Source organism: Microcaecilia unicolor, chromosome 2 (genome assembly GCF_901765095.1).
Source record: "Microcaecilia unicolor chromosome 2, aMicUni1.1, whole genome shotgun sequence".
Taxonomy (NCBI): Eukaryota; Metazoa; Chordata; class Amphibia; order Gymnophiona; family Siphonopidae; genus Microcaecilia; species Microcaecilia unicolor.
Genome location: NC_044032.1, coordinates 90485741 through 90511553, shown reverse-complemented (window position 1 = coordinate 90511553; position 25813 = coordinate 90485741). Strand labels below are relative to the sequence as shown.

At 43.0% G+C, this 25813-nt stretch overlaps 1 protein-coding gene across 1 annotated transcript in view; it reads right to left on the bottom strand.

The window, feature by feature from the left end:
* Nucleotides 1–20992, bottom strand: part of ITGA2 (integrin subunit alpha 2) — a 192385-nt gene extending 171393 nt beyond the window's left edge. Inside the window, 1 exon segment of the mRNA XM_030193117.1 lies at nucleotides 20826–20992. Within this exon segment, the coding sequence (XP_030048977.1) occupies nucleotides 20826–20871 (46 nt within the window). The 5' untranslated portion in view covers nucleotides 20872–20992.
* Between the last annotated feature and the right edge of the window lie 4821 nt (nucleotides 20993–25813).

The following is a 25813-nucleotide window of genomic DNA, read 5'->3' as shown; positions in this document are numbered from 1 at the left end:
GGTTTACAGACTAAGGGCTAATTTACTAAGGCCCTGTTTACTAAGGTGCGCTAGCATTTCACCCTAAAAATTAGCATGCACTGGAGTTAGCACATGCTAAAAACGTTAGCGTGCCTATAGCAGTGGCTTAGTAAACAGGGCCCTAAGTTTGTACCTGAAGCAATGGAGGTTTAAGTGACTTGCCCAAGATCACAAGAACAGCAGTGGATTTAAACCCTGACATCCCTAGTTCTTAGCTTGCTACTGTAACTACTGTATTAAGCTACAAAATAAGGCAGAGGGCCAAAGTGCCCGGAGCTGCCCATAACATGGCACCGTGCACCCATGCCTCGGCTATGAGGGGGAGGGGGAGCCATGGTGACCGGAAGGGAGTGTTCGCACCATGACGGTCTCCTTGCAGGGAAGGAGGGGCTGGAGCCATGGACTTAAAGCCCACAGAGTTACTGCGCACTCCATCTTTCTTCCCTGAGGACACAAACAGGAGCAGCCTTCCCTCCCACCCACCCCTTGCTCTATTTATTGTTTATAATATATTATACATGTCACAGCTTGGAGGGCGGGAATACCCGAGCCTGAGTGATTGGAGGAGCGCTAATTCATCAAGTTACGGTTTGGTGCAGATAGGTTCATTGCACCTGGGTTGGACACACCTTGCTGCACGGCAGGAGCGTCCTATGTACTGCATACAGCGCATTTGTCAGTCTTGCTTATGACGGCAGACTGGGTGCTTTCATTGTAGCTTGTTAAGAGCTTACAATGTGGCTTGGGCATCCTGTTTTGATTGTTTGTATTATATGCAGTTATGTCTTCTAATAAAGCTGTGGCCAAGTTGTTTCCACTTAATCAAAGTGAATGTTTTATTTATTCATTTGTGTTCAGAATATTAAGGGACTGGGACAGGGTGTCACGGTTCTATGTTATCCTCCACACCCCCTCCTCCTCCTGCTGCGGTATTAGATTAACTACTTCAATATAACCCATTCTTTGGTTTGGGGCACTATTTGGATTCTAAAAATTGTTTGAGAGCAGGATGAATCACTGTGGGGAGTTTATCAGTTTATATTTCATCATTTACTGCTACATTCTGTTTCCCATGCTTTGCTTTGCTTTGCTTTCCATCTCATTCTACCCTATGGCATCTTTTCGCTCTCTCTCCAAAGCCCCCAGCTTCCTGTGACTGTTTTGTAGCAGAGGAAGATAAATGCTTTCAAGGCCACTTTAAGGATGAATACAAGGAGCCATTCTTAGCCATAGCGACTTCTGTTGCCAGTACAAAGTATTTGAAACACAACTAAATAATCAGAAAGTGTCTAGGGAACACAGTGAATTCACTCTGCATTATCTAGCTCAACTCTGATTCCATACTGGCATTTCCTACACGCTAGCTTTTCAGTCACTCAGCATTCTGTAAATTCTGCAGGCTACAAAATTTTCCACAACCAGGAATCTTCAGTAGTAAATGCTGTGCCTAATCTACTGTTTATCACATATCAATCAGTGCAAATTGCACATTGTTTTGTAAATGTTTGAGAACTCTGGCATTTGCAGACATGCTACTTCCACTTTGAAGCAGACAACTCACAGCTGAATATATTCATGTCCATCCCACTACATCTGCTGCCTCTGCTAATACCTTACATCTGAATCCAAGAAACTGCCTACTTTGGGCAAAGAACAAATAAAAAGGAGTAAAATCAGTTCCTAATGGTAACCTTGTAGACCTTTCTGCAGCTTTCCTGAGAGATGGATTCCTTTGTAGTGCACAACATGGGCTCCAGAAGGCCTGGCAAGCTTCTACCAGGTTCTGATAGTGTGTGTGGGTAGGGGGTGGGGAGCTTCTCTTTTGGCCCTTTTGTATTCAGGATGTTGGCTTGCATCCCGTCTCCAGTTTCAAGGAGATTAACTACTGCCAATGCTTTTCTGACATTCTGCCATTCTCTAAGCCAATAGAGCTCTCTGATAAACTAAACATGTGCTATAGGATTAATATGGTACAGTGATATATTGCAAAATAATAAGTATATATGTATCTGTTTACACCACTTCTCTATCTAGTCTCTCACTTTGGCTTCTTTTAAAATTAAATGTGCAAATCTATAACAATCCACCTTCATATTTATGCAAATCTTAGAGTCCTTAGCCCCAATAGTCAAAGTGATTTAGCTGACTCAGTTAAATCACTTATGCCTGCCTATCTCTACTACAAGACTATCTCTACTTCAGGAAGCAGATGAAAGCTTGGCTCTTCAACCAGGTCTTTAATGGAAGAAGTAACTGACTTGTTAGACTCACTCACGCACACCATGAGTGGCACGGGTTGCACATATTGCAGCAGGACATGTTTATCTATTCCTAACCATCTCTCTGACCTCATATGCAACTTTCTTTAAATTTGTCACTCTTACGTATCTATATGTTCCATCTTTGCTTATACCCTTCACTGTCAAGTAAAATGTTCTATTACATATTGTGCTGACATTGTAAGTAGTATACTATGCCATACTTTGTATTGTTATTTGAGAGAAACTACACTGGCTTCCACTCAAGGAACGCATTGCGTTCAAGATCTGCACGATTGTATACAAAATCATTCACGCAGACGCCCCAATCTGTATGCTAAACCTCGTGGACCTGCCTCCCAGAAACGCCATAAGATTAGCCCGCTAATTTCTCAATCTGCACTTCCCCAGCTGTAAAGGACTAAAATACAAGCTAATACATGCCACCACCTTCTCTTACACGAGCACGCAGTTATGGAACGCATTACCTACAGCCCTGAAAACTATGGATGAAATAACTAACTTTCGCAAATCTCTGAAGACACATCTCTTCAACAAGGCCTACAAAGATAACCCATAGCCTTACAAACTACCTCACCAACCCATTCAGCTATTAAACTCCACCTTCTATACTATCCTGCCTAACATCTTCCTTCTCTCTTCCCTTACTTAATGTTTGTACATTTCCAATTGTATCTGATATCCTGTACATAACCAATTGTATCCATGATCCTGGAATGACTATCCACCTTACAATTGAAAGAGAAAAACGCCTAGATTTCGACCCAAATCGGGAGATAGTCATTTATCTCACAAAAACGAATAAATCGGTATAATGGAAAGCCGATTTTGGACGTTTTCAACTGCACTCCATCGCGGAAGCATACAAAGTTGACGGGGGCGTGTCGGAGGCGTGGCAAAGGTGGAACTGGGGCGTGGTTATTGGCAGAGGAGAGATGGGCGCCTTTCGCCGATAATGGAAAAAAAGTATGCGTTTGTAGCTAGAATTTAGGGCACTTTTCCTGGACACTGTTTTTTCATGAACAAGGCCCCAAAAAGTGCCCTAAATGACCAGATTACCACCAGAGGGAATCGGGGATGACCTCCCCTGACTCCCCCAGTGGTCACTAACCCCCTCCCACCACAAAAAATGATGTTTCACAACTTTTTATTTTCACCCTCAAATGTCATACCCACCTCCCTGGCAGCAGTATGCAGGTCCCTGGAGCAGTTGTTAGGGGGTGCAGTGGACTTCAGGCAGGTGAACCCAGGCCCATCCCCCCCACCTGTTACAATTGTACTGCTTAATGCTTAGTCGTCCAACCCCCCCAAACCCACTGTACCCACATGTAGGTGCCCCCCTTCACCCCTTAGGGCTATAGTAATGGTGTAGACTTGTGGGCAGTGGGTTTTGAGAGGGATTTGGGGGGCTCAACACACAAGGGAAGGGTGCTATGCACCTGGGAGCTCTTTTACCTTTTTTTTTGTTTTTGTAAAAGTGCCCCCTAGGGTGCCCGGTTGGTGTCCTGGCATGTGAGGGGGACCAGTGCACTACGAATCCTGGCCCCTCCCACGAACAAATGCCTTGGATTTATTCGTTTTGAGCTGGGTGCTTTCATTTTCCATTATCACTGAAAAACAAAAATGCCCAGCTCACAAATTGTCGAATAAAACATGGACGGCCATTTTTTACGAAAATACGGTTCGGTCCGCCCCTTCATGGACCCGTTCTCGGAGATAAACGCCCATGGAGATAGACGTTTTCGTTCAATTATGCCCCTCTATGTCTGTAAGCCACATTGAGCCTGCAAACAGGTGCGAAAATGTGGGATACTAATGCAATAAGTAAATATTTTTACTGTTGTAAGTGCTATTGCTCATGTTTGTGTAACCCCAAGGGGGTTAAAGATTGTAAAATAAAATTTTAAATAGTGCTTTCACAGGGGGGGTGGGGGGCTAAAAAGGGGTCTTTTGGGGGGTTTAAAATTATAACTTATTTTTTTAAATAGTTGACTTGTCTACAGTTTTTCTATTGATTAATTTTAAATGTCATATAGAATAATTGATTCTATACAAATAGGGAGATAGGGTGTTGCCTCCTGTTTTATTTTGTTAAGTGAGGTGTAGGGTGAAGACGAAAATCCTGAGAAGCAGGCTTCAGAGAAGTTTCCTGGGCCCCCACACAAGAAAGGCTTCGTTCATCGCTGTCTAAGGGACCGAATAAAATCTTCCACAGCTAAGTAACACTAATCTGATGAGTCATTGGAATCCAAAATCCTGTACAGTGAAAATCCTGTAAGAACACAATTGATTCACAAAGAATCAGTTTTTTTTAGAAGACAAAGGTTAAAAGTTCAATGAGATTATAATATTAGGTTTTTGCTGAAGAGAAATATACTTATCTGATGCCAGTCAGTTATCCGTTATTGAAATTATCCTGTAAATACATGGTATGAAAGTAATTCTGTTGATTCCAATGTGGTATACTTATACACTCCTGCCCAACCCACTCCCATAACACATCCCCTGTGCTTGCTGCAGATCTACACATGTGAATAGTGGCATTCTAAAATTGCTATTTATGTGTGCAAATACTATTTATTGAGTAAAAATAGCATAAGCTTTCTATAATGACCTCCTTAGCATAACAAGAGCAGTTCTGCAGAACTTAAAGGACTTTGGACAAAAGGATGAGAAAATCAGATTTGCTGAGCTGTTTTTATGGGTCCAACCAAAGGTCCATTAAGTCCAGTATTCTGTTTCCAGTAGTGGCTAATCCAGGTCACAAATACCTGGCAGGATCCCCCAAAGTAGATAGGTTTTATGCTGCTCACTCCAGGGATAAGCAGTGGCTTTCCCCAAGTCTACCATGTTAATAATGGATTATGGACATTTTCTTCAGGAACTTGTCCAATTCTTTTTTAACATTAAATCTCTACCCTGACACTCAAACAAGGGATAAACATCTGAACTCAACAGATGTGCACTATAAACCTTATATTCCATATTGAAGACATCATCAATGAGCCAATTTTCTGACAGATTTACCCTCCCCCCCAATCCTTCCTCCCAGTTCCCCCAAGGACAGTACTTGCTCTTATGAACCCCTAAGCAATGTAACGACAGATATCATAAAGAATATGAGGCAGATTGTACAGTAGCTTCATTGGAATGGATTATGATTGTAGATGTGCCTGTCTTGTGGTTAAAGTGTCAATCATGCTGCTCGGGAGTGTATGTTTACTGTTTTGGAGAGTTTGGCATCTGGTGGGGGAGGGAGAGAGATTATAATGCAGTGAACGCTTTGTACACAGGGACATGGGCTGTGTTTTCATCAACAGCACAAAGGAGCCATTTTCTCTACAGTGTGGTAGGAGAAAGGGTTGCCCTCTTTCCCCTCGAGGGAATCTCAGTATCACAGGTTGCTAACTTTGGTGGACAATGCTGCCTGTGAGCCACCTCACACTCAGCATTAGTCCATTGGCTCGGGAGCGTTGGGCTGACAAGCTGTGGCCTGATGCTCCCAGGATATCTCTTAAAGGGGCTGGCATCAGATATAGTAGTGGATAATGGTATGGGGTTTTTCTTCCTCCCCACCCCCAGCTCAACCCAAGCCCTCTCCACTGACTTCCTGCCCCCATCAAAGTGTAAACCCTCTCCCCAAAGGCAACAAACCCTCCAGTGGCCAACTTCAACCCAGAAGTCATCCGCATCCCCTTCCCTTGACATGACACACACTCCCCACGGCCCCCTGGGCCTACCTTATACAAAGATCCTTGGTATTTAATAGACAGGCAGGGATATTTTACTGACAATATCGCAACTTGCAGTGTGCACCAAGCCACAGGACCAAATTTATATAGTAATGAGCTGCTTACCTGCATTTATATGTTTTGCACCTCATTACTATATAACGCAGATTAATGAAACAAAGCATAGATTAATGAGACAAGGCCAAAATGGATTTAGTCAAGGGAATTCTTGCCTCACCAATCTATTACATTCCTTTAAAAGAGTGAATAAACAAGTAGATAAAGGTGAACCGGTTGATATTGTGTATCTGGATTTTCAAAAGGCATTTGAGAAAGCATCTATTGAAAAGACTCAGGAGGAAATTAGAAAGTCATGGGATAAAAGGCAATGTCCTATTGTGGATTAAAAACTGGTTAAAAGGTAGAAAACAGAGAGTAGGGTTAAATGGTCAGTATTCTCAATGGAGAATAGATAGTGGGGTGCCCCAGGGGTCAAGATAATTTCTAAATAAACATATTTAGAAATGATCTAGAGAGGGGAATAACTAGTGAGGTAATTACATTTGCTGATGACCCAAAGTTATTCAAAGTTGTTCAATCGCAAGAGGATTGTGAAAAATTGCAAGAGGACCTTACAAGACCGGGAGACTGGGCTTCCAAATAGTAGATGATGTTTACCCCTGGATTCTATATAGCACTACTGAAATTGTGTGCACAAATCTGGCCATATTCTGGATTTGCGTGCGCAATTTAATTACTTAACAAGCCAATCAGCACTGATAATTGCCACTTAACAAGCAATTATTGATAGTAATTAGCATTAATTAGAATTTATGCACACAACATGCTAGATGTTTTCTGTAAACTGGTGCGCACAAATTCTAAAGTGCATTGGCAAAAAGGGGGCACGGCCATGAAGTGAGTGGATTGTGGGCATTCTGAAAATCTATGCGCATAATTATGGAACACACCTGCTTTGCACCTACCTTAGGCGCCGGAATTTACACCAAGTTTTGTTTGGTGTAAACAGATGCGCCTAGAGTTAGGTGCAGGCATGGCCGCTAGGCGTATCCTATAAACAAGCTAGACATATTCTACAAACTGCACCTAAATCTAGGTGTACTTTATAGAATACGCCTAGGTGTATTTTTTTCGGTGCCGATTTTTCAGGCGCCATATAGAAAATCTAGTCCTTAATGTGAACAAGTGCAATGTGATGCCTGTGGGAAAGAGGGACCCAAACTATAGCTATATGATGCAAGGTTCCACATTAGGAGTCACCGACCAGGAAAAGGATCTAGGTGTCATTGATGATGATACGTTCAAACCTTCTGCTCATTGTGAAGCAGCGGCTAAGAAAGCAAATAGAATGGTAGGAGTTATTAGGAAAGAAATGGAAAACAAAAATGAGAATGCTATAATGCCATTGTATCGTTCCATGTTGCGACCACACCTTGAATATTGTGTGCAATTCTGGTCACCACATCTCAAAAAAGATATAGTGGAATTAGCAAAGGTACAGAGAAAGGCAACTAAAATTATAAGGAATGGGACAACTACCCTATGAAGAAAGGCTAAAGTGGCTAGGGATCTTCAGCTTAGATAAGAGATGGCAGAGGGGAGATATGATAAAGGTCTATAAAATACTGAGTGGAGTGGAACAGGTAGACATGAATTACTTTTTACTCTTTCAAAAGATACTAAGACTAGGGGACACACAATGCCGCTACTAAGTAGTAAATTTAAAACAAATTGGAGAAAATATTTCTTCTTTCAATGTGTAATTAAACTCTGGAATTCATTGCCAGAGAATGTGGTAAAAGTAGTCAGCTTAGCAGGGTTTAAAAAAGGTTTGGATACTTTCCTAACAAAAAAGTCCATAGGCCATTATTAAGATGGACTTGGGAAAATCTACTGCTTATTTCTGGGATAACCAGCTTAGAGTCTGTTTTACTGTTCTGGGATCTTGCCAGGTGCTTGTGTCCTGGATTGGCCGCAGCTGGAAACAGGATACTTGGTTTGATGGACCTTCGGTCTGTCCCAGTATGGTAACCAAATCGATTAGAGGGATAGAGCAACTCTCATATGAGCAAAGTTTAAGAGGTTAGGCTGTTAGAGAATGGAATGTTAGGAATTATTAAGAAAGGAAAGGAACTGAGGAACTGAGTTTGATTCCCACTTCAGGCACAGGCAGTTCCTTGTGACTCTGGGCAAGTCACTTAACCCTCCATTGCCCCATGTAGGCCGCATTGAGCCTGCCATGAGTGGGAAAGCGCGGGGTACAAATGTAGCAAAAAAAAAAAACCTAAGAATATTATAATGCCTTTGTATTGCTCCATGGTGCAACCGCACCTCAAATATTGTGTGCAGTATTGGTCACTGCATCTCAATAAAGATATGGCAGAATTAGAAAAGGTACAGAGAAGGGAGATGAAAATGATAGAGGGGATGGGATGACTTCCCTATGAGGAAAGGCTAAAAAGGCTAGGGCTCTTCAGTTTTGGGAAGAGATGGCTGAGGGGAGATATAATAGAAGTCTATGAAGTATTGAGTGGAGTAGAACAAGTAGATGTGAATTGCTTGTATACTCTTTCACAAAATACAAGGACTAGGAGGCACGCAATGAAGCTACTAAGTAGTAAATTTAAAATAAATTGGAGAAAATATTTCTTCACTCAGCATATAATTAAACTCTGGAATACATTACCAGACAATGTGGTAAAAAGTAGTTAGCATGTCAGGGTTTAAAAAAGGGTTGGACAAGTTCCTAAAAGAAAAGTCTATAGGCCATTATTAAGATGTTCTTGGGGAAACCCACTGATTATTCCTGGCATAAGCAACATAAAATCTCTTATACTCTTTTGATATCTTGCCAGGTACTTGTGACCTGGATTGGCTACTGTTGGAAACCGGATTCTGGACTTGGTGAACCTTTGGTCTGTCCCAGTTTAGCAATGCTTATGTTCTGATGACTGAGGGCAGATATAGTAGAAAACTGAGTAGAGTGGAGCAGATAAACAAAATCACTTGTTTATTCTTTCAAAAAGTATGAAGACTAGGGCAGCGGTTCCCAAACTGTGTAGCGCGGCACCCTGGTGCACCACAGCGCACTCACTGGAGTGCCGTGGCAAATCCCGACCCCCCTCCCACCCGAACTGCTACTGAAGACAGCAGCGGCAGAAAATCAATTACAAAAAAAAGCAAACACAGGGTTGCAGCAGCATTCAAGCATGTGCTGTCAGTTCTGCCAGTCCTCTGCCTCCGGAACTGGAAGTTGACATCAGCGGGGGCAGAGGACCAGCAGAGCCTACAGCGCATGACTGAAGGCTGCTGCGGCCCCGCACTTTTTTTTTTGTCGTGGCCACGGGGGACAGGGAGCAGGAGGTGTCCAGGACTCGAAGAGGTGACTGCCTAGCATGTTTAAAAATATAAGTGAGATTAAATAAAAAATGCTACCAACAATGAAGATTGACAACTCGGATACAGCAGCTCATAGGTTTGCTTGCTTTTTTAGGGGAAAGTAAACAGAGACTGACCTATTAACTTCAACTTTTTGACTTCATCCGGTCTCCTGTTTTCATTAGGCACACATTGAGGTATTTTCAAAACAAAAGATGGACGTCCATCTTTTTTCGAAAATACGGTTTCCCCGCCCTTGGATTTGGATGTTTTGCAAGGACGTCCAAATCACAATTTGGATGTTTCTTTTGAAAAAATGCCCCTCTTAGTAACCTGGTAAATGAAGGCAGATAAAGACCTCTATGGTCCATCTAGTCTGCCTAACATGACAGCCAGAGCTGCATCTACCACTCCGTGCAAGTTATGCATGCTCAATCCTGATCTATCTTTGCCATTTTCAGAACATTGACCATAAAGGTCTGTGAAGCACTAGCTTTACTGAGTGGAGAAACAGCCTAATGGTTAGAGCAGCATAAGTACATAAGTATTGCCACACTGGGGCAGACCAAAGGTCCATCAAGCCCAGCATCCTGTTTCCAACAGTGGCCAATTCAGGTCACAAATACCTGGCAAGATCCTGAAAAAGTTCAATACATTTTATGCTGCTTATCCCAGAAAAAAGCAGTGGAGTTTCCTCAAGTCAATTTAATAATGGTCAATGGACATTTCCTTTAGGAAGCCGCCCAGACCCTTTTTAAACCCCGCTAAGCTAACCACCTTTACCACATTCTCCGGCAACGAATTCCAGACTTTAATTACATCTTGAGTGAAGAAACATTTTCTCCAATTCGTATTCAATTTACTACTTTGTAGATTCATCGCATGCCTAGTATTTTTGGAAAGAGTAAACAAATGATTCACATCTACCCGTCCACTCCACTCATTATTTTATAGACCTCAATCATATCTACTACTACTACTTAACATTTCTAGAGCGCTACTAGGGTTAAGCAGCGCTGTACAATTTAACAAAGAGAGACAGTCCCTGCTCAAAGAGCTTACAATATCTCCCCTCAGCCATCTCTTCTCCAAGCTGAAGTGCCCTAAACGCTTCAGCCTTTCCTCATAGGGAAGTCATCCCATCCCCTTTATCATTTTCATCACCTTCTCTGTACCTTTTCTAATTCCACTATATGTTTTTCGAGATGCGGGAACCAGAATTGAACACAATATTTGAGGTGTGATTGCACCATGGACCAATACAAAGGCATTATAACATCCGCACTTTTGTTTTCCATTCCTTTCCTAATAATACCTAACATTCTATTTGCTTTCTTAGCCGCTGAGGCACACTGAGCAGAGGATTTCAACATATCATTGAAAACAACACCGAGATCCTTTTCTTGGTCTGTGACTCCTAACTTGGAACCTTGCATTACGTAGCTATAGTTCGGGTTCCTCTTTCCCACACGCATCACTTTGCACTTGCTCACATTAAACATCATCTGCCATTTAGACGCCCAGTCTTCCAGTCTCGTAAGGCCCTCTTGTAATTTTTCACAATCCTCTCACGATTTAACCATTTTGTCAGGAAATTTAATTACCTCACTAGTTACTCCCATCTCTAGATCATTTATAAATATGTTAAAAAGCAGCGGTCCCAGCACAGACTCCTGAGGAACCCCACTATCTACCCTTCTCCATTGAGAATATTGACCATTTAACCCTACTCTCTGTTTTCTATCCTTTAACCAATTTATCCACAATAGGATACTACCTCCTATACAATGACTCTCCAGTTTCTTCTGGGGTCTTTAATGAGGTACTTTGTCAAACGCCTTTTGAAAATCCAGATACACAGTATCAACTGGCTCGCCTTTATCCACATGTTTGTTCACCCCTTCAAAGAAATGTAATAGATTGGTGAGGCAAGATTTCCCTTCACTAAATCCATGTTGGCTTTGTCTCATCAATCCATGCTTTTGAATATGCCCTGTAATTTTGTTCTTTATAATAGTCTCTACCAGACCAAGAACGCGGAGGGGGGGGGGGGCTGTTTCAAATTTCTGGTTCAAAGCTCCTTCTGATCTTGGGAAGGTCACCTAATACTCCATTGTCTCAGGTACAAACTCAGGGGCTAGTGTAGAAAGCTACCGTGAGCTAAACCTGTAGTTACTGTGGGGTTAATATGCACGTTACTAGCTGAGCAATGCAGAAAGGGTTTGAGCTTAGGTGTTAACTTGTGCAGTAAAAACGGCCATAACTGTATTAAAATGAATAGTAATATGGTCATTACCTATTCCTCCACAATGCACAGGAAAAAAAGAGGGCTTCTGACCCACACACAATGCAAGAAGCTTTTGCCAGGTTCAGAGTAATGTAATAGGGTTGGTTGAGAGGAGTGGGTGTCTAATGGCACCCCCCTCTCCCAACCTGACCTGCCTGCCCGTAATAGTTTTCTATATTGGTCCCTGGTGACTAGTGGTACCATTTCCCTGTCCCTCACCTCAGCCCAACTCCCTGCCCCCTACAATATTAGATATCTACTGGCACCCCATCCCCAAACATGGCTGACCCCTTCCCTCAATCCCACTGAATTTTTAAAAGCCCTGGTATCTAGTGTCTGCTAAACCACCAGGCCCAATGGAGGAAATACACCAGCAGCTTGTTTTTAAATGTTACCCTACCTGTCACTGTATGAGCCAGTCACCACTCATGCACTGGCAGGAAGGGATACATTTTGTAATCAGCTTATTGCATGCTTACTGTATAGCCACAGTATATTTTCTTGTTAATTCTGTAATAGAAGCCGCATGCTGAGTCATCTGCATGCAGCTCTATGGCGTGGCTTTCTGCATCAGCCCCTCAGATTGTGAGCCCTCAAGGGACAGAAAAAGACCTTAATGTATGCTGTTTTAGGTTAGGTTATCTTTATTTAATATACCACTCTTTATTGACTCGCATAACTGAGCAGTTTACAATAACAGTAATTATTAACTGAGGGGAAAGGAACTACAGGATTCCATAGGATAGATAACATTCACTAAAAGAACAGAGAGTAGTAGAAAAACAATTTTCATTTAGGGAGAGTAATATACAGAACCCTGACTCTGCCCGAACCCCTGATCCCACTGGTCACCCATATGCCAACCTAAAGTAGGCAATGGGGAAATCAGAACTACAAGTCCCTGCATGGAACAGGATAAACCCAGGACTGGATCAACCCTGTCCTACAAATCTGGATCCAGTTGGCAGCCTTATCAATGAGAAACCTTTTTTCTAATGGTAAATGAAATTTGTGTTTCTAAAGGATTGTTTAAATAATTTGGATTGGTTGATTTGATGCTTGTGCACACAGTCCACTACTCATTTTTGGATCATTATTCCAAAGCAGTTATTTATATTTCACAGTGGCTGTAAAACGTGCACAACACGTCTTATCCATGAATTCTCAGTGGCTCTAGGTGAGTAATTCTACAACACTAGATCTCAGAGGCCTTGTCTTCATTCACCCTTTACTTTGGTGGCAGAAAGCATGGAGAAATAAGGTTTGAAAACCTCATTTTCTTAATAATGAGGTCAATATAGGTCATCAGAGGTGCCTTGCACATTGTGCTGGCAGTGGGAAGAAATCCCAGATACTAAGGAGTCCTTTTACTAAGGTGCGCTGACAAATGGGCTGCGCTGGTGTAGGTGCGTGTTTTGGGTGTGCACAGATCCATTTTCAGCACGCCTGTAAAAAAGTCCTTTTTTTAAAAAAAAAATTTTGCCAAAAACTGATGTGCGGCAAAATCAAAATTGGCACACATCCATTTTGGGTCTGAGACCTTACCGCCACCCATTGACTTAGTGGTAAGGTCTCACACATTAACTGGGCAGTAATCATCTATGCGCGTATAATGACGATTACTGCCCAATTTCCACCGCGAGCCAGAAAATAAAAATTATTTTCCAGCGTGTATAGCAGACGCGCATAGAAAATTAAATTACCGCCAGGGCCACACGGTAGCTAGGAGGTAATTCCAAACTGGCGCACATTGTGTGCATGTAGGCGCCAATGCGGCTTAGTAAAAGGGCTCCTCATACTTTTCATTTTCAGCCAGTTAGTACAGGGGATTTCTACATGTAGCTAGCTTACATCTCATAGTATTTTTGTTACTATCATGGTCTTAGTAAAGTAAATGATGGCAGAAAAGGGCCACTGTGGTCCATCTAGTTTGCCTAATAAGGTGGCTAAAGAAGTACCTGCCACTCCGTGCATGTTACACCGTTTAGAGTCATGCTACTATATCACAATTAACAGGCAGCCTTACAATAGCACACTGCATACCACCCTAAGGGATAATTTTACAACTGCTTCTGTAGGTGAATATTGTGCATGCACTTTTCATTGTGCAAATTCTGCTAGATTTTCAAAGCACAATGCAGATCCTCTCTCTTTGAAATGATCTCTGGCAATACCTGCTATTTGGTGTGCATCGTTTTGCTGAGGTAAAATATGCACATACTTTGGAAAATCCAATACCCCATCACAACTTGCCCTTGGGACTTTTTTGGTAGTAGTGCAAGGTGAGTTATATTTGTTTATGGTGGGTATTTCCCTGTCAGGCTCATTATCTAATTTTGTAGCTGAGGCAATGGAGGGTTAAGTGACATATCCAAGATCACAAGAAGCAGCAGTAGGACTTGAACCAGACACTTCTGGGTATCAATGCTGGTGCTCTAACCACTAGGCTGCTCTGCCACAGCAGGCACTCATATAAGTGTCTGTTTTCCTGGGTAGAGCTCTACTTTGGAAATTACCCTTTGAGTGGTGCTTTATCAAGCATGGAAAATTTGCATTAACTTGAACGCTAAACATCTTTTTAAAATAGGTCCTATTTCTGACATCTTTGCTGAATTCTACGTACACATATGTTTCCCATTCCTCCTTTTTGCTCTAAATACCAACCTACTAACAATCCTCTTTTTATGCCACATTTTTCTCTAACGAATCATAACTAATACTGAGCTAAAAGAAATGGCATTTTTAGGTACTACCTGAGCTCCAAAGCCTCTAATTGACATCCACATTTTTATGTAGAGTGAATTAATATTTTAAGCTGCTTCAATTTTTTAAAACATTTTTCTCAAAAAATTACAATCTCTAAACATGCTAGAATTATTAATTGACAGTCTGTAACTGCCATCACTTTGGTCTCAGAACTTTGTAATTACTTTCTAAGGGTAGTACTCTGATCAAAAGCCAGCATGTGGCCTGTCTAATTCTAAAGGTAACCATGGAAATGAGAATGAGCCTGCACAAAAGCGTTGCAAAAGAAACTTTTAGATGAGAAAATTAAAATGAAAATGTCAACATTCAACTATGAGCAGGGTCAATACAAAATTACTGTCACGTGTCCTAGGCAAACCTCCAGCCTTGTGTCCCCTCCAATTAACTTTAGGCCCTTCCCCTCCTCCCCAAACACCACCCCTCCTGGAATAATCTAGGTGAAATGCCTATTTGAAAACTGGCGACCTACCTCAGGTTATTTCTTTGAGTTTGTGCAGGTGTCAGGAGGGCTTTGACTACTGCAGCTCATTTGTACTCCTTCCCTTCAATAAAGCTGCTTTCCAAGACTATTACCTAGTCCTTGCAGGGCCCATTCTACTACTATTTGACATTTCTAAAGCGCTACTAGGGTTACTCTAAGCATGCAGGATTCCTACTCGCATTAGCAGGTTAAATTAAAAATCTAAATGCGTTTGATTTAGTTGGGTCTCCTTCTCTTAGGATTCACTAGGAAGCATCAGATTAGTCATATAGTTTAAACCAGGGGTGGGCAACTTCAGTCCTTCAGGGCCACAACCCAGTTGAGTTTTCAGGATTTCCCCAATGAATATGCATGAGATCTATTTGCATACAATCGAAGCAATGAATGCAAATAGATCTAATATATATTCAAGGACTGAGTTTGCCCACCCCACTTAAAACAATGAAAGTTCTACATCTGCAGGCACTGCGATATAGAGCAAATTAATCTGCCATCAAAACACTGATTGTCAGAATGAAATGCTTTGAACCCAACAAGTCTTAACAAAATCCACTGTTATGCACTGCAGAAAGAGATCAAAGAACTGATCTTGCCTCACGTAATTTTAGCATTATCATAAAAAATGTGCATATCTTGGTTTTGATGGTCCTTCCCAACATGTTAAAAGTTTAATGTTTTACAATAATGACATTAAGAGATAATTCAATAAATTGGTTTGTACAATTATGTGCCACTTAAGTACATCACTGCTGAGAAAGCTGTCAGTTATGCATGTTAAATGAGCTGTGCACCATTCTATATGGGCATGTGTAATGTGTCAACACTTACACTATCTGTATAGGAGACACAACTGATGGCAGTTGCATTTTTGGTGCACCAATGGTGGGTTGTGATAGTATTTTATAATGGAACCTTGGCACCAAGGTCCACTATAAAACTGGTGTTCAACATATGCCAATGGGGCATCAAAACTGGTGCATAACTTTATAGAACTACCCCCTAAGGAGGGAGGAGTTATTAAGGTGCAAAAAGAATTGGGCTTGTACCACATCTTGATTTACCATTTACCAGCCTGTGGTACTTCATTATTGTAGGTTACCGATTCCCATGGAATATACATAACGGTGCTTGTGAGCAACCTCACAAGCAGCATTATGCCACCATCCTGGGGGCATAGGGCTTCAAAGCCTCAGCACAGTGCTCCTGGACCACTTCTTAAAGGGGCCAGAAACAATTACTTTGAGGTGCTCACCAATCTGAAGACCTCCACTCAAGAACAGACCCCCCCCCCACACTCAGAAGTTTCCTCCAGAAGACTTCCTCAAGTTATGCTTTCCCCAACCACAAGGTTCCTCCCTCTCATAGCACCCCCACCTTTGGCCTACCTTCCAATATACCTGGTGTCTAGTGGGGTCAGACAGGAGTGATCCTGATCAATTACTGACCTCACCCACCCCATATAATATGGTATACTAGTGGAACCAAGCCCGTTTCGTCCAAAATGAAACGGGCCCTAGGAAGGCTCCTGTCTAAGCGATTTTTCCTCTCTCCCCTGCCTCCTCTCCATGTCCAGCGATTCTTCCCTCCCCTCCGTGTCCCATGATTCTGACCTCTCCTTGGCCTCCCCTCCATGTCCATCGATTCTCCTCTATCCTGCCCTCCCTTCCCCTTGATGTCCGGCAATTCTGTCCTCCCCTCCATGTCCAGCGATTGTCCTGTGTCCTGCCCTCCCATCCGTGTCCTGCGATTATACCCTCCCCAGCGATTGTCTTGTGCCCTGCCCTCCCCATCCTTGTCCCGTGATTCTCCTCTCCTTCCAACCCATCCATGTCCATTGATTCTCCTCTGCCCTGTCCTGCCCTCCCCTCCCCTCGATGTCCCGTGATTCTGTCCTCCCCTCCAGCGCAGTGTTCTGTTGCCTACTTGCCTTCAGTTGCTTTTGTTCAGAACATCCTGACGTCAGCTCACTTCCAGCGTTCCTTTCCCTCTCACTGTTCCACCCTCTGACGTCATTACGTCTTTACGCGAGGGCGGGACAGTGAGAGGGAAGAGAACGCTGGAGGCTTGCTGATGTCAGGATGTTACAAACCCAGCCAGCCAGCCAGCCAGAGAACGTTGGAGGTACAAATTATATATATAGATGGTATAAGGCATATGGTAACATAACTCCTAGCAGCAATACCACAAGACTAGTGCTAGGCGTTACCAACACCATTTTGAACCCAGTGCCATCTATGGCAAGAGTGACTCAGAATCACTCTTGCCCAACCCCACTAGTTTGTGAGGGAATCTATAGGATGCTGCTCCTTTCCCTTAAGAATACTCCCTCACAGAGTAAGAATCATCTTAAGCCCCATAATCTCACCCAAAGAGGAAGTGACACGGGTGGGGTGGAGCCATGAGGAGAAATGCCAGGAAGTATAAAAAGGTGGGACCAAAGGTGGGTTAAGGATGCCCATGGAAGGGAGAAGTGGGCCTATAGTGTATGTTGTTACTACCTATGTGTAGCTACCATAACCTGGCTCAGGTAGGCCAAACCTTAATACCCTCAACCCTTGCTCATGTTATCACACAGAGATATTAGAAGGTAGGCAGAGAGAGCCTATTGTGGGTGGGTGGGTTGGTGGGTGGATGGGTGGGGGATTTATATTAGGGGAGGCTTTTCAGGTTGGGAAAGGCTTATATTGAGGAGAAGCTCTCAAGGGCTTTTCAGGTTGGGAAGAGCTTATATTGAGAAGCTCTCAAGGGCTTTTCAGGTTAGGAAGAGCTTATATTGAGGAGAAGCCCTCAGAACAAGGTTTGTCTTTGGGAAGCTTGGGAAAGTATCTTAAAGTAACTGTGCCTGTCCCCTTTAAGAAATGGTCCAGGAGCATCAGGCTGTGGCTTAGAGGCCCAATGCTCTAGGGATGAAAAAGTAACCATAGCAACAAGTAACGGGATGTTTTGCATCTCATTACTATTTACCCCACAGTGACTTCACTAATGCTGAGTTATAGTAATCTAATTTGAATTAGTACCCTTTAACACGTTAAGAAGCAAATGAGGTCTTTTAGAGCCATAACGCAGCTTTATGGCTTAACCCCTCCCCTTCCCCCACCACCCAATGAACACAAATTAGAGAGTACTGCAACTATATAAACCTCTATTTAAAAATATTCTGTATAGGTGTAGAAAGGATTTTTTTTTTTTTTTAAATACAGCCCTTCTAATGTTATTTCACATTAAACAGTCATGTTAGAAACACAAATGTCCTTGAATAGTTTCTAGAGAATAAATTTCTGAAAATGAGGGTCACAGTAGCTATTGCTTTAATGTATACAATAAAGTTTTCAATTTTAATCTCAATAGCAAGAAAGCAAATCATTTTGATCTAGGAGATAGAGTATACATAAACAAATGAAGAGTTTAAATCTATCCTGCATACAGACATTGTAACCACTTTAGGTGGGAAGTTATCAATGTGGGCTACCCTTAAGATGTATTATTTTACTCCAGTTATTAGTAACTTAATAGTAGCCTACATTGATAACTCTCCCCCCCCCTAATTTCTTGTGTATCATTGGCCGCTCGATTTTATTTATTTATTTATAGCATTTATATCCGACATTTTCCCACTAGTGGGCAGGCCCAATGTGGCTTACAACAGTAAAGGGCTGAAAAGGCATACATTAATTTGGCATAAACAATCAAGTACATGGAAGTAGGAGTGATCAGTAAGTAATTACAGAGAAGGGGAAGGGGTAAGAAAGTGGAGGATGTCATTAAGATAGGTACAGTACAACAGTTAGGGATGCAACGGCGGGACTTTAGTGTAAGCTATTCCAAATAAGGTGGTCTTGAGTGCTTTCCTGAAGGTCAGATGATCGGGAGTAGTTTTTACAGATTTAGGTAATTTTGGACCCTGGCAGTCATTCTGCAGAAGGATCAGTGAGATTAGACCCAGGGCTTTTTTTGAGGGGGTACTTGGGGGTACTGCGTACCGGTACCTTTTTCATTGTCTGCCAAAATTGACCCATGGGCCCCAAGTTTTAATGAAAGAGCTCAGGTTCTACACACCAATTCTGTCGTCATAAATTCTGTGACTGGTTGCAGGGGGCCTGGCTATTGTGGGGTGGGTCCCATAGGCCCTCATGATCAAAAGTCAAAGTTTATGCACAAGCCCATTATCGCTGTTTGTTGAATAGCGTGTCTGATTAGCGCGGTTGATTAGTGCGCATGCGTCCCAGCTACTTACCCTCATTTGACTACGCCATCTACAGAGATTTGCGCCGCTACACCGCTGCACATTCTTGCATGTATTAAGTTGTGATCATGCCATAACGCTGCACCGTTTTACTACGGCGTTGGAACAGTGCTATTGCTACAGCGCTATCTCGGGGTTTGATCATGAGGGCCTCAGTGATCACCCCACCCCTGAAGGGTGGCCTAGCATTTGAGTACCGGCACCTTTTTTGCTATGAAAAACGCACTGATTAGACCACAAGTGAAGTGTTAAGTTGCTCACAGTCTGGAACTGAAGCACCTCCACAGGTACACATTTTTTTTTACACCCTGCAGCAACAAATTCCATTCCCTTGTTTCCCATGGCTACAGAACGAAGGAACAAGCAGTAACATATCAGCTGGAACAGAGTGATATAACCAGTTTAAAAACAGTATCAAGCAACCGGTATAGAAATGCATGCCTTCTTTACCTACTTCTACCGATTTAAATCTAGCATTCATGGGACATGTCCAGTAGGTTAACATAGAGCAATGTATAAAAACAATACTTCTTAGCCCAGAAACGTTTCCTGTCTTTGAATCCAGTTCTTTCTATAGTTGCTGAAACAGGTTCTGTCTTATTGATTTTTCTCTGTGATGATTGTGTTTACGTTTGGATTATGTCTTATGTTACACTGTAAACCACTCAGGATTGTAGATTTGCAGCGCGTAAATGCTTTAAAATAAATAAATACACTGGAATTACAGGCAATAACTTTCACACTAAGCCGACAGGGGTCCCGTCCAATAATCCCTCAGACACAGGAAACTGCACACACCCAAGCAAGATTCTGTAACTAGCTGGGTAATTTCTTCTGTTAGTGTGCATAAATAATTCAGCACACAAGATAAATTTAAAATTGAACCAAGTTAATTATCCCATTCATTTCTTGCTATGTCTAGGCAGTCCAGCTTAAATTAACTGGGCACCTCTTGTCTACTCTCAGGTGGGCAGGGATCAACGACAGCTTGCACTGCCTCTAAGAAGGGAAGGAACAGGACTTGCTGAAAATGACCTCAGGAGAGGAAACCAGTGGCGCTAAAGAAGCTTCGAACATAATAAATAAACCACATGGGATGAAGTACTTAAAAGATTTCCATTATTGTATTTGTAAGCTACAGCCCTGAAATGTTAATTAGCACATTCTGCCCTGTTCCAACGAGTGCATTAGAAGTTTCTTGTTTGGTTCCTAAACACTCAAAGCCCGTTCATTAGGTGAGCCGAGATTAAAGACTTGTTTTAACTTCGATTCAATGAAGAGCTCAAACATTTACAAGTGCATCAACAATAACTGAAAGTGCAAAACGCCAGTGTACGTGGGTCTGTAAAACTGCCTTCTTTACCAGGCGCACACACAGGTAACTGGAAATGCACTAGTGTGCTTTATAAAAATGCATTAACACTGTCAGACTTCTTGCAAACAGCGATCCACATCCTAACACTTCTTCTTGCCTAAAAAGAACCCTTAGTAAAGCATAAAAGTGCTGTATCTTGCATAATATCCAAAACGATTTCCAGTCTATCAGTATTGCAAAGGAAATACGCCTCCCGGAGAACTGACCCAGTCACTCCTCAGACCTGGAAAATTATTATCATACCTTGTATAATCAAGAGAAGAAAGCAGTTTCTTCTTATCTCCTTCATAATAAAGAAGTGAAGCTGAATGCAAGCCAGCTTTTTTCAAAAGGATTCAACGTGAATGAGCTAGAAGTTTTCTGCACACTTCAGCTGAAGTCTGGGGTTGCTTCCAGCTCTGCTATTGCTGCTGCCTAAGGTTCAGTCAGAAACACTGGTGTGTGACACATGAGCAGCCAGCCTGCACCTCTCTCTCTCATACTCCCTCCTTCCTTTCTCCTGCCTGTACCGCCCACCACCATCCCCATCCTCGCCCTGACAAGCCCTGACCCTGGACTGTCTCGGGCACACCGCCACCCCAGCAGGAAGGAAGTCCGGGTCAGACAGAAGGTGAGGACGACACGCTGAGTCTAACCCAGTCCATACTATGAAACAGAATTATGATGTGCCTACTGCACAAAAGTTATACTCAGAAAAACCTGAATAGAAAATATTCATTGAAAAAAAAAAAAAGTGAAACACAAGTATACTGAAAGCAATACTGTTACACTCCTTCCATAGTTTCTTGATTACCTAACGTGAGCCACAGTGAACTCAATATTCCTTGGGATAATGTGAGATATAAATTTCATAAGTAAATAAATAAAATGTATATACACTGTCCCTCTCGTTCTATAATATAAGCATATGCTCAAATTATAGAATACTAGCACTTATGTGCATAAATGTTATAGAATTGTGCGCAGGTGCTAGGTGGGTGCTAAGCAGTACTATATAATCTTAGGGCATGATATCCAGCCAGCGGCGATCAGCGTATTACACCTGGAAATTCTATGCTGGTCCATGTCTGGGCTCCAGTATTTGAATTTCCAGGTTTACTGAACCAATGAAACTGTAGCTGGTTAAGCGTGATATTCAGTACGTAGGGGCCCTTTTTATTAAGCCATGTAGGCGCCTACGTGCGTCCAATGTGTGCCGTGTGGCCCGTGTGGTAATTTCATTTTTTACGTGCGTCCACTATGCGCACCGGAAAATATATTTTATTTTCTGGCACGTGGCAAAAACCAGGCCGCAAATGGCATTCTATGTGCATAGACGATTACCACAAAGTTAACGCAAGAGACCTTACTGCTAAGTGAATGGGTGACATAAGGTCTCAGACCCAAAATGGACGCACGCCAATTTTTATTTGGCTGCATGTCCATTTTTGGCAAAATTTTTAAAAGGTCTGTTTTACAGGTGCGCTGTAAAATGAATCTGCGCCCCCAAAACACGCACCTACACTAGCACAGTACATTTTTCAACACACCTTAGTAAAAGGATCCCCTAACCAACTATGGTGAACTGCATAAAGATAAAACTGACTTTTATGCGATCCTATTTATGTGGTTAACTTTAACTGACTGAGAGCCAACTCCACCTCCGGAATGCCCCCAGAGTAACCAGTCTCGGCTTGTGCACTAACAGGCATTTTTGGTTGCACAATCTGGTTAAGTGCCACTGAAAATGCCTGGTTAACCCCAGAAAGGTGATTTAAATGGCCAGAAGCCTCTCTTGGCTATCTAAATCATTTTGAGTATTGAACGCTTAAAGTGAAAGTTGTAAATGCAAGGGGGATGCTCACATGGCAGGGCACAGGCAAGGCATGATCATTTCTCATAATTCGCACATGGAGGGACAATTCTGCGCACATGGAGGGGCATTTTCGATATGACATCTAAGTCAGACTTGGATGTTTTGCGCTAAATGTCCAAAATCCGAATAGGAAAAATGGTCATTTTCAAAACAGCAAAATGTCTTTTTTTTTTTAATGGCCGTGTGTAAGATGTTTTTATGCTCTGTGCCATTTTAGAAAAAAAAATGTAGAAAATCAAGCCATTGGGATGTAGGAGGAGCCAGCATTCATAGGCGGTCGGTGGCCCAACTGTTTGGGGAGGCAAAAGGGGGCGGGGTATGGGCGTGGCCAGGGGTGGAGCTTACATCCATAATTGTCTGATAACACACAGAAAAAAAAAATAAAAGTAAAAGTCACAATTAATACATTTTATTAAATTTAGATATTACATATGTATCATAGGTCAAAGAATAAAGTGGTTGCTCAAAGCATATACTAACCACAATTGCTCAACTGCAAAACACTATGCACAACTTTGTGCAAAAACACACTCAGAACCTTATTGTACCATAAATATTACACTGGGCAGAACCTAATACACCAATATACCACCCATACGGAAAATACAGACCATCAACAATATGAAACAAGGGATCATAATATCACAATTCTCATGTACAGCCACAAAACACCCTAATTCATGTTTAATGTGGGATAAAATGCCATAAATAAGTAAATAAATATAAACTTTTAATGTTGAGCACCTGATTCTCAAAGTGGACATATTCCAAACACTATAATGAAAATAAAATGATCTTTTCTACCTTTGTTGTCTGCTGACTTTGTTTTTCTGATCATGCTGGCCCAGTATTCGATTCTGCTGCTATCTGTCCTCTTAACTCCGTTTCCAGGGCTTCCTTTCCATTTATTTCTTTACTTTCCGCCTTTCTTCTTCATTTCTTGTCCTACATCCGTAAGTAAAAGCTGGGTCCTCCGCAGACTTGACTGTCCAGTGGATCCAGCTTCTGCCTATTTTCTCCATCCACGTGCAGTTTTTCTCCTCTCTTCCTTTTGCCTCATCTCATCTCCTTCCTCTCTCTTCCCTCCTCTCCCCTCTATGTCCAGCAATTTCTCCTCTCTCCCTGGGCCCAGCCCTCCCATCCATGTCCATCCATGCTCCTCTCTCCCCTGCCCCCTCCATTCATCCATATCCAGCAATTCCCCTCTCTCCCTGGGCCCTGGCCTCCCATCCATGTCCACCCATGCTCCTCTTTCCCCTGCCCCCCTCCATTCATCCATATCCAGCAATTCCCCTCTCTCCCTGAGCCCTGCCATCCCATCCATGTCCATCTATGCTCTTCTCTCCCCTGCCCCAACTGCCCACCCTCTTCTCCCCCCCAAGATCCCTTTCCTTTTTTTTTCTTTTAAATTTACCTCCGAGTCCGGCAGCGCAGCGTTAGTGAAAGCGCTCCCAGAGAAAGCGCTTTCCTTCGCTCAGTGTCCCGCCTTCTTCTGACATCATGATGTCAGAAGAAGGTGGGACACTGAGCGAAGGGAAGTGCTTTCACTGGGAACGCTTTCACTGGGAGCGCTTTCACTGACGCTGTCGCTACGCTGCCGGTTTTGATTGTAGAAAATCCCTTAAGTTCGGCCCACGAGAGTAGGCTATCCTAAGTTGAAAATTACGAAATACAGGGTGTGTTTGTAGAATTCTCCAATGTTGCCTAAGAATGTTGGCAACCTTTCTAGTGCCTTGTGTATAACGTAAAACACAGGTTTGTGCATTTGAGTCTTCTTTTGTAGTTTTGGGCACCAACAGAGTCTGTCTATGGTTATATTTGGCCCTGGTATATGACTTGTGCAAAATGTTATCAGGATATCCTCTCATTCTGAATTTCTGTAATGAGGTTTTTGCTTGTAATTTAAATCTGTGATTTCATCTGAAGTCTTTTCCTCCTTTATAATATCAGCAGTGCATTAATGAGAGGGTCATTTGCTATTGTAGAATTTAAACTAAAGTTCATAAAAAATATACCATCTGGAATTTGAATTAAACAGATAAATCTGCAAAATAGGTTTTGAAAATACCGATTAGGACATTTTTCTTTTTTGAAAATGAGCCCCGTGGAGGGGCATAATCGAACGGTGCTGGCCATCTATATGGGCGGCCATCTACATGGCCGGCACTGCAATAGGTGGTCCCGAACCGTATTATCAAAAAAGATGGCCGGCCATCTTTCGTTTCGATAATACGGTTGGGGCCGGCCAAATGTCAGAGATGGCCAGGTTTCAGATGGCCGGCATCGGTGTTCACCCATAATGGAAACCGAGGCCGGCCATCTCAAACCCGGCCAAATCCAAGGCATTTGGTCGTGGAAGGAGCCAGCATTTGTAGTGCACTGGTCCCCCTGACATGCCAGGACACCAACCGGGCATCCTAGGGGGCACTTCTAAAAATGAATAATAAAAATAGCTCCCAGGTGCATAGCTCCCTTACCTTGGGTTCTGAGCCCCCCAAAACCCACTCCCCACAACTCTACACCATTACCATAGCCCTTATGGGTGAAGGGTGGCACCTACATGTGGGTACAGTGGGTTTGGGGGGGGTTGGAGGGCTCCCATTTACCACCACAAGTGTAACAGGTAGGGGGAGAATGGACCTGGGTCCACCTGCCTGAAGTGCACTGCACCCACTAAAAACTGCTCCAGGGACCTGCATACTGCTGTCAGGGAGCTGGGTATGACATTTCAGGCTGGCATAGAGGCTGGCAAACAAATGTTTTTTATTTTGGGGGGGGGGGGCGGGAGTGGGTTGGTGACCGCTGGGGGAGTAAGGGGAGGTCATTCCCGATTCCCTCCGGTGGTCATCTGGTCAGTTGGGGCGCCTTTTCCGAGGCTTGGTCATGAAAAATAAGGACCAAGTAAAGTCAGCCAAATGCTCGTCAGGGCCGGCTTTCTTTTTTCCATTATCGGGCGAAGCTGGCCATCTCTTAACCACGCCCCCGTCCTGCTTTCTGTACCCTGATGACACGCCCCCTTGAAGTTTGGCTGGCTCCGCAACAGACTGCAGTTGAGGCCGGCCAAAATCGGCTTTCGATTATGCCGATTTTGCCAGCCTTGAGAGATGGCCGGCCATCTCCCCATTTGTATCGGAAGATGGCCGGCCTTTTCTTTTGAAAATAAGCTGGATAGTGTCATTTAGAAGCTAAAATACTACATTTAGGTGTGCATTTATGACTGCCATAGGCACGCCATAAGTGGGTGCACCTAAATGTTGGCACATACAGTGGCGTTCCTAGAGGGGCTGACACCCGGGGCGGATCGCCGATGTGCTCTGCCTCCCGGGTGCAGCGCCCCCCCCCCCGGCGAAAGGACACCCCCCACCCCAGCAAAAGA